General features: G+C 43.2%; 1 protein-coding gene across 1 annotated transcript in view; it reads left to right on the top strand.

The window, feature by feature from the left end:
• ntn1a (netrin 1a) overlaps positions 1-14,527 on the top strand; it is a 56,759-nt gene that overhangs the window by 19,707 nt on the left and 22,525 nt on the right. Inside the window, exon 3 of the mRNA XM_058641285.1 lies at positions 10,662-10,850. Within this exon, the coding sequence (XP_058497268.1) occupies positions 10,662-10,850 (189 nt within the window). The remainder of the gene's footprint in view (positions 1-10,661; positions 10,851-14,527) is intronic.

Genomic DNA, 14,527 nt, shown 5'->3' on the forward strand with positions numbered 1-14,527 from the left:
CCTGCCTAAAGGGATGAATTAACTCATCTAATCTTCCCATCATCTAATCTTCAAACACTGTTTATTTTCTCAGCTCACTGCTGCCAATCAGTGTTGGCCAACTGCATTCTGTTCAAATTTGCCGGGTTTAAAATCTTTACTTTATGTTGTTGGAGCGGAGTGATTGCCTTAATTGCAGAGGCTGCGGGATTAAGATGAATCGCAGCTACGGAGGAGCGTGAATTAGCCTCCGTCTCATTGTCTCGCACCGTCAGCACCGGCCCAACCCAGCCAGCCCCCGGGGGCCGGCAACGCACACGACGACCTGCCAGGAGTCATGTGAACCCAAAACACGATGGATCTGCTCGTCACATGGAAACCAAACTCGCGGGGGTAAATAGACTGCAGGTGATGTTTGACATGAGAAAGGAGAGCCGTTGTTTTGGGTGGATCTGGGGGGTTTGTCTCGAGTGTTTCCGATGTGCATCTTCTCAGTGAAAGCCCTCAGTGCGGTGTTTGTGGATGGTTGTGCGGCTCTAGGCAGAGGAGACAGGGTTAGGTAATGGCTGGATGCAAAACAATGGAAAGCAAAGGCGGCGGAGGAAAAGGTTATTATAGCTGGCTTTGACAGCCACTTTGATGGCATCGCGCTGCTCTGCGGTTGAGAGACATTGCTCAATTGATTTACAGCTAATGCTCGAGGAGGAGGAGGAGGAGGAGGAGGAGGAGGAGGAGCAAAATCTGAAATAGATCATGCTGTGATGATCAGATCAGACAATGATGGCAGGAAGAAACGTCAACCATTTGTTTCAGTAATCCGCCCTTACTCTGGAAACGTCTCTCCATGAGTCAAACACCATTAGCATTTCCACACCGAGCGCTTCAGTGCAAACTCCACTGCTCCACTGTCCTACGTGAAAATCAGAAGTCTATAAATCCAAATAGTCCCGATCAGCATTTTCTTCTTATTACATCGGTTCACACATGACATGACTTAATACTGAGGTGATACGTCTCTGCCAACACTGTCAGGTTCATCACGCGCACGTGTAATAGAAATGTAAAGGCTGGACTTGTATTATGTTATCACACACAGCGGTGCATTGTCTGGAACGTCTGTGCAGATGCTGCTCGCATCGCTCCTAAAGCTGTCAGTCCCTCATGCTATTAAGACAGCTGCTCTCAGTGGGCATTGTTCCGCGGGGAGCTATGGGGAACCTGACAGGCCTAAAGAATCTTCATTCACCCTAAAGACTCTTTCACGGCGAGAGCTCTGAAAGGGACCTGCCAGTGTCACCGTCCACCCATGGCATTTTTATGGCATAGCTGACATACACATGACGCGCTCTCGTCAGCTGCTCCGTGGCTCCCTTTATCTCTGCACTTAATGTCAGCAGGCCCCCCCCACACCCACACACCAACCCACCCCCCCACCCATTGATTTGAATTAGAGAAGATCTTTTCTAGGCAGCACCACTTTATCTCGAGATCCTTCACATGCAAACACTCCCATGTACATACACACACTGAGAGCGATGAGCGCACAAATAAAGACAGAAGGGTCGAGAGAATGTTTTACCCATCTCTCTCTCACACACACACACACACACACACTACACCATGCACACCACTCGTACAAAGAACCCTTGATTACTCAGCAAATGGATGCACCACTGATCACAGACCAGCCCTTTTACAAACTGGCCTATTATGTACTCTCGGCGTGGGGTGGAAGTGTTGCAGGGGCCCTAGGCAGTGCGCCTGTGTGTGTGTGTGTGCGTGCGTGTGTGTGTGTGTGTGTGTGTGTGTGTGTGTGAGAAGCTAAGAAGTGCTCCCATGCTGCGCGGCCTAACGAGAGGGCAGGTCAGCCATTAAATGGGCACTAATGCGGGAAATTGGAGGCCATTAGGCCTTTCTTTGTTGTTTTGCCTCTGTGTGGCTAGTTAGACTCTTGAAAAAGGAAAGGCCTTATTAGCCCCCACATGGGGACAGAGAGTGAATATATGGGCCATTTAACTCAGTGTGCAGCAGGGTAGCCTGCTGCTGGGGCCTGCTGGAGGTTGTAAGGTGGTGTGTACACAAATTTACAGTTGATGAATTTACAATGGCGCGAACGTCTCTAAAGGGCTCCCCGGTCGCGTTTGTGTTCCTCGATTTGAAAAGATCGCAGGTCATGGCGAGACTCAAAGATGTTTTAAAGGATTTATCCTCTCTAATGGCCACAAAAGCAAAGCAAGACACTCGTGTACGACACTCCTGTCGAGTGGAAAAACTACCATACATTTAGAAGCTCACAAATTGCGGACTTTTTAAAATGCAAGTGAAGGTAAAATCACTCAAAATATATATAATTCAGTGTATATGATCAAATTATTCTCTTTACAAAAGTAAACAACGTATTATTTCATTCTTTATATACATACATATATATATATATATATATATAACAAAAATGAGGTTTACCATATGTACGTTTTTTGTGCATAAAATGTTTAATAGTTGGAGATTTGGATCTGGACATTCTCTTGAGTTTGCTCTCCACATGGGACAAATGTTTCTTTTATCGTATCAGTGTTTTTATCCAAATGGAAACAGAATTTTGGGAGCCCTAAAACACCCTTGCGTTTTCATGTAAACAACCAATATGCTTCTTTGTCGCTTATCTTTGTCGTTGCCATCTTCCTCTTCTTGTGTTTAGTGATATTTTTTTTTCCCTGTAGTTCCCCCCCTGACTTGAATAAAGCTTTACTTTACTTTACACAGGGCACATGTCACATGTGCATACTCAGCACCTTCGTCTCTATCTATATGGTTTATTCTTATTATCGGTGTATTTCTGCTGCACGACCACATACAGGCCTGGCATGTGTACTACAGTGTTTAGAGTCATTTCTTTTTTGTGTGTGTGTGAATATAAGATATTTCCTGGAGCGATGCCATGTTTACGGAAAACTTTTTTGAACGAGACAAAGAAAAAGATAATATACATTTCCGTGTGGATCGGGCATGAGTGAGACAGGTAGAGAGAGGAGGATCCCTGGACTTTCTCACAAGAGCTCACTCATTAATTGGAGATCGTCGAGCGCTAACAGGAGAATCTCTCTTTTGTGTTAGTGTTTTCTTAGAGAATGTCTGACAGCAACTGAAGTGATAGAAACATCACTTAACAAATAAACAGAAAATAAAGTAGATTTACAAATGGTTTAAAAAAGAGAAGAAAGTATCAAGTAATTCACTGAAATCAACCAAGTGCATTTACTGAAATGGAACGTAAGCAGAAGGTGAATGGGTTTTTATAAATACAGCACACATTGTTGAATGAAATGAAGTCGCACTGTGCGGCTATTGACTTTGCTTTCTACTGTAAATCCTGTGCTTAACATTAACCTTCATGAGGAAATGCCCTACAGTAGTTCTCACAGCTCTTTAATTGCATCAGTTGGATAATCAGACTACATTTTATCACCCACTGACAGACTGCGCCCTCCGGGCTCTGCCTACATGCGCTGGGAGTTGCACGAATTGCCCGAAACACGAGAAAACATCAGAGTGTTAAATTATGAAAGAAAGAGAGGAAGAGATAAATAAACAGCCCGAGTGATCTGGAAAAAAACGGGGGCAGACAAGAGAGCGAAGGCAGCGTCGCTGCAAAAGTCAGCCTTCGCTGCATGTTTAATCTGCCTTTGATAAGCCAGCAAGTCTGATAAATATGCTGTAGAACTTGATAGCAATTAGTCTCATCGAGTCAGCCTTGGGATTAAGCAAGCAGCATAGGGATCTCTGTCCCTCCCTCGGTCCATTTTGTTTTTTTTCCTCTAATATTTTCCTCTCTCTGTTTATTTACCTCATTCCTTCTCACTGTTTGCCATCGTCTGTGCAGTGTCTGCGACACAAACTTCACATTAAATAATAAGCAGATGTGAAACACGGTCATCTTTTAGGGCCGGCTGACACCCAGAGTTCAGCTGGGGCCGTGGAGTGAAGGGGTTAGAGGGCTCGGGGGGCTAAAGTGCTGCAGCTAATTGGCTGCAATAAAGGAATTAAATCATCCTGACATAATTTCTGCAGTGGGCGCTTCATCCTGCTTTGCCCTTTCTCTTCCCACTCGTTTACAACCCTCGCTTCATCACCCCAGAGTTTTATGGTTCCCAGGCTGCACCCCGCGACACACAGAGCAGGGTCCACATTCCCGTTTTACCGCCGACCTAAGGAGCACCGAGCGTCCTCGTGTGCGTGCCCTTCTTTTGTGCTCTTCCTCGTTAGACGCTCTTTGTTTGTGGAATCTCTGCAGCAACATGGTGGCGGTGACAATCAGACGTGAGGGGGAAGAAAGTAACCTGATAGGGATAGAGTTCATTCCTATTTTTCAGTTTTCAGTTTCTGATGTGTGATGACAGTTTAATAAAGTGTCATCAAAACATCTTTTCTTAGGGCTTTTTTTAAAAAAAAATTCTACTACTGCGAGTCAAAATAAGAAAAGTGTACAGAAAACATGACACAGCAGATTTTCAGAACAAGGAGTGATGGGTTCCTACTTGCACCATGACATTTTTTATGAAACACTATGTGAAGGAAAATCCATGTAAGTAATATAAGGCCCCATCTTTCATTTCAATCCCTTACATTACTGTAAATGTCTTGATTTATCTGTTTTAAAAAATTGTAAACTATTTGCAAATTCCTGTGTGTGTCTGGATCAACCGACACAAGACACAACCAGTTGTTTGTTTTTGATTTATAAGAGGTTAAATAAACAGTTGGAGAGGAGGCAATTAAATTAATTGTTGTTATGAGACATATTTCACAAGTTGATTTGCAGAACGGGGGCAAAAATATTCAGGCGCATTAAAGCAACAGAGGCGACATAAATATGTCGGTAATGTCACATTATGCAATGTTTTGATTCAGCTTCTTTTTCCCGAAAGGCTTTAAAGAAAAGTGCAATTCTTCTCGGCCTGTTTTGGTAGAAACAGTCATTATCAGCCGTCATTTCACCGCCGCCGGTGAATCACACCAATCCTCCTCATTCTTGTGGTCCACACGAAGTGAGGCGCAACTCGAGGTACCTGTCACCAGGGTAGTGTTTTTAGACGACGCCTCGCCGAGACAATATCAACAGGGAATTAATCTGTCCTCAAACTGAGTGTTTGTGATGTCTGCACTCAATGAGAAGTGCCAGAACTTGAAAGGAAAAGAAGAGGCGTCCTTTTACTGAACATGTTTCAGGCGGCGTCAGTGCAGTTACATAAAGTTACACCGTCCAGGCTTGTACAGCTTTAAAAAAAAAAGAAAAAGAAACAAAACAATGCAATTTTATTGTCATTCATTGTGATTTTTATTTAAAACCCATGCCGCATTAGTCACACTCTACCTGCCGACAACAGCGGTGGAATGTAACTAAGCACATTCACTCAAACACTGCACTTATGTGTAACCACTGTGACGGAGTGATCGACCGCATATTACGCTCGCTTTGATTTCAGTCCTGACTGTTTTGCTGTGTTTCTTTTTCTTTTTTTACTGGTTTTAAATGAGGCCTTGAAAGATATTCGTTTTAAAAGGTCTCATTAAAAGTTTCAAAAAACATGTAGTATTCAGGATTTCCTGAGTCAGATAAGAACATATCTCTATCTATAAATCAGAATTTACAACCAGGAATTCTTTGTTGGGAGTTGTTGTCACGAACAACAAAATGTAGTAAGTGTATAATAAAAAATATGGCGGAAAATGAAAATGTTAATGCAAAACCCACAATGAACATGTTTTTTTCTTTATCCCTGTATCTGTTTTAGCGTGAGATGAGATACCTGAGTATGTCGTGAAGAAACAAGCACTCCAGTTTTCCAATTTTCTGTGCACTCGTGCATAACAAGAACACACACTTGTACAGGAGAAGGGTAAAATCATGAGAAAATATACAAAGTATTACTTGTTTATTGACAGACTAAACAAACTCAGGGATCAGTGCGACCACAGAGTCCAGATATTATGGCAGAGTGACAGTAAATCCTCCTCTTGTGCGTCTCCCCTGCTCGACAGTCTTGTAGACAACTGTGTGACTTTGGCAGCTGTTGCTGTCATCGAGCATCACGCTGAGTAATAACGTGTTGCTGAGTCTGTCTCACGTGAATAATCAGTGTTTTAAAAGTGCTTCTCCCTCCACTCCGATCCCTGTAAGAGCTGCTCTCAAATAATCTGGCCAATTTGGCACACTCAAATGTAAAAACAACATATTTTTATATATATATATAGATATATATATATACATATATATATATATATATATGTATTTATTTGTTTGTTGACATGCTGCACTGCCTTCTTCTTGGTGTAGTTCCACCTTTTTCTTCACATCATGTACAAACGAGATGTTTAAAATGTTATCTAATAAGACGTCTGTTGTTGAGAAAATTTAGTTATACAAACATAAAGCGAGGGATTCCTCTTTTCATTACTCAACTTTATATTAAAAATCTATTTCGCTGACCTGTTTATATATCAATTATCATAATAATGGAAAGAGATTATTTACTTCATGAATATTTACATGGTCTCATCTTTAAAAAATTGCAAAACAAATATTAAAGGAATCCTGCCCTGGTTTGATTCCATATCTGATGGAAATGTTATTTCCACGTTGGCAGACAAACACAGACAAACAGGTGATAAGTAATAAAATAGCAGTATCTGTAGTAAATGAATAAACAAAAGGAACAAATAATGGAATTTCCATTTTCCCTCATGCCATTTACGTCTCGCTCTTGCTTGTATCGTCCAATCGCGCATCAGATGTTTATACAGCGGATCGCTGAACTGAATCGGAGTGCTGTTTTGGGTTTGACACATATCTGATCCAGTGTTCGGTCATGAAGAGGAGCAAAACTTGCATTTTTCTGGCACCTATGTTAGTTCTTCCTGTCAGCCACATCTCCACACACACACACACACACACACACACAGAGAAAGCAGATAAGAAGAGTAGAGGACCGCTCACTCAGACACCGTGCATTAAGCCGCACAACGTTTGGGTTTGTGATATAAGAAGAAAAATGTCATTTTTATTTCAGCAGAAGAAACAACAGACACGTGTACAAAAGGAGCACATGCGGCGTTATGTTCCGGAGAGTGTCGCCATCATTCCACACACATTTTGCATGAAAACATTTACGTCATAGTTCCGAAAATATTCCTCTTCAAACTGTCTTTCTCTTAAACTCTCTACAACCCCTAAAGCCGGGGGATGTTTCGCTGGAGCCATACGATTCAAAGTAAACTCTCTCAGTATGTTGACTCCCCTTGGTGTTTGTTTAAAAAGTGGGAGACAGAAAAGCCAAACTCCTGCTGGTCTCCGGCTCACAGGCGGTGGTGTTGGGTTTTGGTATATTCCATCCTGTTTGGGTGAGCGCTGGAGGTGACGCAGCAGGGGAGGATGAAATGTCCCGAGAGCTTTGAGGGAAAGTAACGCGGTCTCTCTGTCAGAGTGTGTGACCTCCGCTGACCTCAAAAAGACATTTTTTGTCTGATGAATTTGTCGGTGATGGTGACAGTCATTGTCACCGGTGGTTACTCGGAGAAGTTTGTTCATTTTTTCCCCCCTTATTTGTGATCAGGGAAATTAAGAGTCCAACATGTGGAGTCAAAGTGGCAGAGATCAGTTGCTTAAATGTCTCTTCTAGAGCAAATCGAGGCTGCGACCGTTGTTGCTCAATTACCCGGCTTATCGTAAGTATGTCGGGCTTAACGTCAACCTCCTGCTCCGTGGTGGGATTTTTTCCCCTAATTAGCGCGAGCGAAGGCTGCCTCTCTGCTGCTACGGGACGGAGGTCAGTTGATAAGAGTTGGGAACCGCTCGACGAAACTAATTAGCCGACTTTCCAAAACACACCCAGACGAGTCGCAGAGGCCCCCGCGTTTCCTAGGATGTGCGGGGAAACAGCAACGGCGGATAAACAAATCAGTTTCCTGCTAAATTCTCCAGTTAGAGGTTCACGTTTTGTGACAGCTGCGAGACGCAGATGAAACTCAGGATAGTTGCGGTTCACGTTACACGAGGTGTTGAAAAGCTTTCGGGTACACTCGGCTTTGCCCTGCTAATTCAATTACTCTTGTTTTAAAAGGTATAATTTCGCACTTCTTTTTTTAACTGCTCAGCTGGTGTGTGTGTGTGTGTTATTTGGCTCCGTTATCATAACGGCTCTCCTAAAAACAGATGGCGGGTAACAGTGCAGTGTTTTCTCAGGTTCTCGTTCTGAACATGCCTCTCACTTTTATGGAGGAAAATAAAACGGAGGAAACTGCCGCAATGTGGCTCTGTTTCCCTGAACACTTGGTGTTGTTCATTTCGAAACTGAAAGAAAAAAAAAACAACTTGTTCTTACTCTTGTTTCTTTTTGAACTTTCCCAACAGTGAAAGTTAAATTGTAAATTTCAATCTGAAAAACAAATATATTAAATATAAATGAGTGCTTCTTTTGAACATCATTACAACATGTTGATTATTTGCTTGATCAAGAAAGTAAAGAAAGTGGAGAAAGCACTGCGAGAGCACAAACCTCTGCCAAAGCCTCTCCGTTTTCCCATCATTTCTTCCTTGGGCCATAATTTACATCCCCAGAAGTTTCATCCAAATATGTCCTCGACTTATTGAGTTACGCTGCTCACACAGAGGCAGACAGACAAAGGCTGGCATCACCTCTGTGGTGGAGGCAGTGAACAACACTCTAAATGTGTCTAAATGACAAGCAGGTGTTTTATAGCACTGCCAGAAACCTGATAAGCTCATGGCAGACGAATCACACATCACCTTACAAATCTACTATTGTTTTAAATAAAGATTTGGAACGAGGTGGCGATGATTTAATCTTTTTAAACGGTGAACTGTGCACTTTGGGCCAACAATAACACACTTTTCTGGTTTCTGGATTGGGGTGAACAAGCTCACTATCCTACTTTAGACAAAGCTCATCTTGATTATCTGAGATCATATCCTCCTCTCTTCAAACACCTTCACACCCAGGTTGTATATTGTGTCCACAATTACCAACATGCCTTCCAGGTTAACTGCAAGTCCGGTGTGCTAGAATTCTCCCGTCTTCCTTTTAGGTGGCTGTGAGACAATCTCTGTGGTGTAACAGAGACATGACGGCAGGTCTGGGGGCCATGCACTGATCCACCATCAGCTTTAATCCTCGATATAATGATCCTTGTTACCTGCAGGCAAGCTTACAGATAGCTTTCACCAGCTGTGGTCCAGAGCTGGACTGACAGAGCTGGACTCGCAGCCAGCTTGAGTCTTTCCTGACACAGATCATTTGAGAGTACGTCTAAACAAGTTTAATCCACCGCTGTTAATTTATGATCTCTGAGGGTCAAAATAAAAAGGCATTTTCATCGCGAAGTGTTTATGAAAGACACATTTGTTCACTTTTATCTCCGTAACGTCTCCCTGCGTTATCGGAGAGTGCGCTACAAGAGTGTGAAAGGCTACAAAACATGAGTCATGCAATAGGTGTAAATCTGTATGAGAACAAGGAAAACATTCAATCCAAGTCAGGCTGAGTCATAGGGGGGTGACTTATTTTCAATGGAAATATCAAGTTAACATCATCCTTTTTTTTGGTTATTTAAAAATAAATAAATATATATATGCATCATTACAGACATGCTGAGAGAGCAGAGAGACATATCGCTAATTAAACCGCGGCTTTTCTGTAGGAAAGACGGACAGCTGGGAACGTCAAGACAATGTTGACAATGATGAGGCGCCGATATTTGTGTGTCCAACTGGACGTAAAATAACCTCCCATTTCCATATGTACACATATTAGAAGTGATGTTAATAATGCAAGAATGTGTCTGTGGTGGTGGAGGAGGAGGAGGAGGAGGACCACTGTCTAGGACGGCGAGCTTTAATGAAGTTGAGAGTGTCTGCTTCACTCTGCTGCGAAAAAAAGTCATGAATAAACATCAGACGGCTAATTAAACTCCGGCTCCGGCAGCAACTGTACTCTTCGGTAAACAAGCAGCGGCGAGGGGTTCTTGCACTTGCTCAGAGGGATTTGCATGGAGGGGAGGAATGGTATTACCAGGCCTTCACTTTCTGTTTAGTTCAGCATGGACTCTGGAGAGCCAGAGAGGACCTTGAGGGGAAAGTAAAGGGAAGCAAGGAGCGGAGAAACATTTGACGAAGAGATAAAAAGGGCAGGTGAAGAACGCTAAAGAAAAGAAGACGTTAAAAAGGTTGCACTTGTACCTTATTATCAGGAAAAAGTTCCCCCACAGTACTGACTGCACCATCAAGACTGTTTTTTTACTTCAATAAAAGTAGTCATTTTGGAATACAAATACACAATACACACATATACATATATATACATATATATGTGTATAACATGAAGTGAGTAAAATTGTATTTTAACCCATGATAAAAATGCATCATAATCTAAATAGAAATGGAAATGCTCAAGTAAAGTATAAACAGGTGCTGAACTGCAGTACTTGGTGAAATGTATTTGGTAACTTTCCACCACTGGAAAATTTGAACTGCTATAAAAAAGTGGAAGCTGCTAAATTCTCCAGTTGAAGATTGTTTTTGATGACTGGAACAAAAGTCTGCTGTAAGCGTTGCTTTCATTTCAAACACATTTATAACATATTGCACTCCTGTGTTGACTCCTCCACAGCCTGCAACTGCAACCTCCATGCCCGCCGGTGCCGATTCAACATGGAGCTATACAAGCTGTCAGGGAGGAAGAGTGGAGGAGTCTGCCTCAACTGTCGCCACAACACGGCGGGCCGCCACTGCCACTACTGCAAGGAGGGCTACTACAGAGATCTGTCCAAACCCATCTCACACAGGAAAGCCTGCAAAGGTACAATGCTCATTTATGGCCGGACACCACATTTGCCTGTTATGTTGTGTTATTTATTGTAACGAGAGATAAACAAGACACAGAAATGAGGTTTTAAAATACATGCAAGCTTTGTTGATGCTGATGTTATCATTCTGCCTTCTGTTTTGTCTTTGTGTAACATTATTTCTATGCTGCGTCCTTCATCGGAAAACAGGCTCTGTTTAAAGGACTGAGAAAGCATTTGGGCAGCACGGGGGCCTCAGACGAGAAGCATTAATCCTGTCAAACCGCCTTCATACTCATCTGTCTTTATATGAAACAAATCACTTCCTGTGCGGAGCGGAAGGGGAGGGGGGGCGGGTGTCGCCGGGGGACACGAGATCTAAACACCATGATACTGAGAAACACAGAGAGAAGTGCACTGGCAGAAGCAGTTTAAATGAGCGTTCAGTTTAATTGGTCACAAAAACACCAGAGGATCAGTCCAATAAGGCAACACACACACACACACACACACACACACATTAACAACAGGCTAGATTCCAGGCGCCAGGTAGACTATAGAGCTGCACTGTAGGAAATAAACACAAGAGAACCTGGCAGAGGTGAAGGTGAGCTGGTTTATATACAGGGGAACTAACGAGCTGCAGGTGAGGAGGAGAAGGGGCGTGGTGAGCAACAGGTGAGGCCAATGAGCCGATTGCACTGCAGGTTTGTGATGAGGCGGAAAAATAATCAGGAAAACAAACAAAACTGTGGACTGTGACACATTTGACCAAGATTTGAATCTAATGAACATTTGCACTGCAGTTGTAAAATAATGTTGTGCTATGCCAGCGCCGAAACTTATCCTGTGAATGTGGGATTAAACATTTACTGCTTTGCTGAAATTGGTTAGGTTTGAAACGAAAGCGGCTCGGATGGATTATAGGAAATGAGGGGAAGTCGTCGGTTTCTACATTCCTGAGTCTGTCTCACCCTCATCTCCCTCTGTCAGCAGAGATGAGTTGGTCTGTTGGGATTGTGGAGGTTGTGGTGGTATGGGCGTGTCGGGCTGGGTGCTCCCTCATCGACACTGAGTTATTTGGCTTCGTTTGGGTGGGTTAAGGAATGACAGGACAAGCAAAACAAACACAGCCGAGGTGTGAAGTGATCCCCACTGCAAGTCAGGAGACGAGCGAGGACCCTGGAAAATTGGTGGAAGAAAAGGCGGAGAAAAAGTTTGTGTATGTGTGGAAGGAGAAAAAGGAGATCTCCTACACAGCTAAAAAGACACATAGGTGTTGGTTGGTCCTAGGAACAAAAGTAGACAATAACAAAAAGCAACACATTCTGATATGATATGACTTGAATTTTGCCTGTGGCTTACTCAGATTCAGGTTTTATTTATCTATCCGTCCATCTTCTACCGCTTTATCCTCCACATGAGGGTCACGGGCCCTCTGGAGCCAATCCCAACTGACACAGGGCGAAGGGCCAACATACAGAGACAAACAACCATTCACACCGACAGTCAATTTAAACCCCCCACCAAACATGGGGAGAACATGGCAAACCCTGGGTCTTCATTCAGAGGGGCAGCAGTGGAGTGAAACATGGGAGGAGAGAGCTATGATTTGTAAGAGGAAGAGTAGGAAACGCGGCGGACAAGAGGAACACACCCCCACGCAGGTGTGCTGAGTGCTGCGATGAATCGCCTGCCATCAGCCCTCACCATAGCTAATAAGGGTCAAAGAAAGAGAGGTGGAGGAGGAGTTGGTGGAGGTAGATGGAGGAAGGGGGGGGAGGGGGTTCTTGACAGAAAAGAGAGAGGGTATGTTTTCTCACCTCTTCTACTGCTGCACTGAAAGATAACAGGAGCCGAATCCCTGTGCGAACAAGCCCGGAGACACCCCAGAATGTCGCTTCATACATGGATACAGCTCGCACGCACACACACACACACACACACGCGTACCTGATTGAGCGTTCAGGAGTGCCCACCTCCAAAGGCAGTGCAGGAGAACATATTAGCTTCCTGCTGACAGTTTAAGCCTGAGTTTTTTTCATATCATTCATCGGGGAGTAAATAAATAAACTCAACCAATCAGTCAATTTGACCGAAGGCACGTCTGAGGAGTAAAACCCCTGCAAAAGGAAAAAAAAAGAGTGATGAAGGTTGAGATGAGAAAATAATCTGTCTTCCCCCCCCTCCCCCCCGTTCACATTTTTTTCCATGATGCCATCCATACCCGGTGCCACTGCAATGAAAACATGCGTCAAAGCGAGCGCACATAAAGGAAACGTCACACGTGTTGCATTGGGTCTCATTAAATTCCTGACACCCAGCGACCATTTCCAACATGTTTCCTTCTCATGCATGCACACAAACTCACAACAAAGCTGTCTGACAAATGCGTCCATTTATATTCGCCCCTCCAGCCGCTCATGAGTGATATTCCTAAACTGACATTAACACCTTCCGTGGCTTTGGGCCCATTCTCCTGTCGAGCAGGAATGCAAACAAACATTCATCACGTCGCAACGTTGTGTATCGTTAACCCTTATCCTCTGCTGTGTCTACCAGGCAAGCCGATCGCGGCGCTTTAACCCCCTTTTTTGTTGTTGTTTTAAGATCCCTTCTCATGTGTCCAAGTCTTGATTCTTTCAGCATCCCATAAGTCACTTGGATGGGGGTTTGTTCCTTGTAACAAAAAAATCAAGTTAGACGCCTTTCAGGCCCTGCTGTTGATTTCTCTACTCAATTAAGAGATTTAAATGAATAATGCAGAGTGTAAAACATCATTCCATTTCCAACCAGCATACAAACAATTAGTACACTATGTTTCTAATTATTCCACTTTATTTTTTTTAAATCACTTCTCAAAGTTCTAAACTCTAAAATAAAATGAGAGCGCTTATAACAGCCTGTCTGCGGTAAGAAAAATCCAGTGATATGGAAATCTGTGCTTTCCCTCGTATGAGATGGCGATGACTAATTTTAATGATAGGAAACTTTGAATAAATGAGTCATGAAGTAAAAATGCAAACAGTGAGTCAAAAGCAGTGAAAAAGGCACCTGGTGTGGACCTTTGGCATCTGGAGTAAACAGATGGTGTGGCAGACATGTTCATGTGAACACTTGGGGCTGGCTCTCGCCTTGGTTTTCATCTGTATATACATGGATTCTGTCTCCACGCGGGCTCGTACACATCTCTTCTAACTCTGCCTGATCCACACGTTCAGTATTTTAACACATTCAGATCATTGACATCAGAATGGAAAATCATGATAATCATTCTCGTCACTTACCAGACACCCTGAATATACTTTATTTCTGATCTAATAATAATAATAATAACCCCATAGGCTCGCAGCATGTCATTGCACCCACTACATCAGTCTCTAAACTACAGAGCGACCCCTTCACATTCTCCCCGGTTTCTCTGCTGCCTCTCAACAAACGGATGAACACATTTCATCATCATTTATAAAATGGCCACCTCACCCAGAGCCGTTGTGTTTTTCGGGTTTAATCTATGAAATTAGCCAGAGTTTATGCGCCTTCCATCTCCTTCACGTCAGGTCTGCAAAACACCCTCCAAGTTCCACTGAGGCTTTCAATGACAAAAAAAAGAAAAGAAAAAAAGACGCCGACAATAAAGGCTTGTGGTAATTACCCCCAAGCTGACAAATGATACAGAGCATGGACCGCT

This window comes from Solea solea, chromosome 10 (assembly GCF_958295425.1).
Source record: "Solea solea chromosome 10, fSolSol10.1, whole genome shotgun sequence".
Classification (NCBI taxonomy): domain Eukaryota; kingdom Metazoa; phylum Chordata; class Actinopteri; order Pleuronectiformes; family Soleidae; genus Solea; species Solea solea.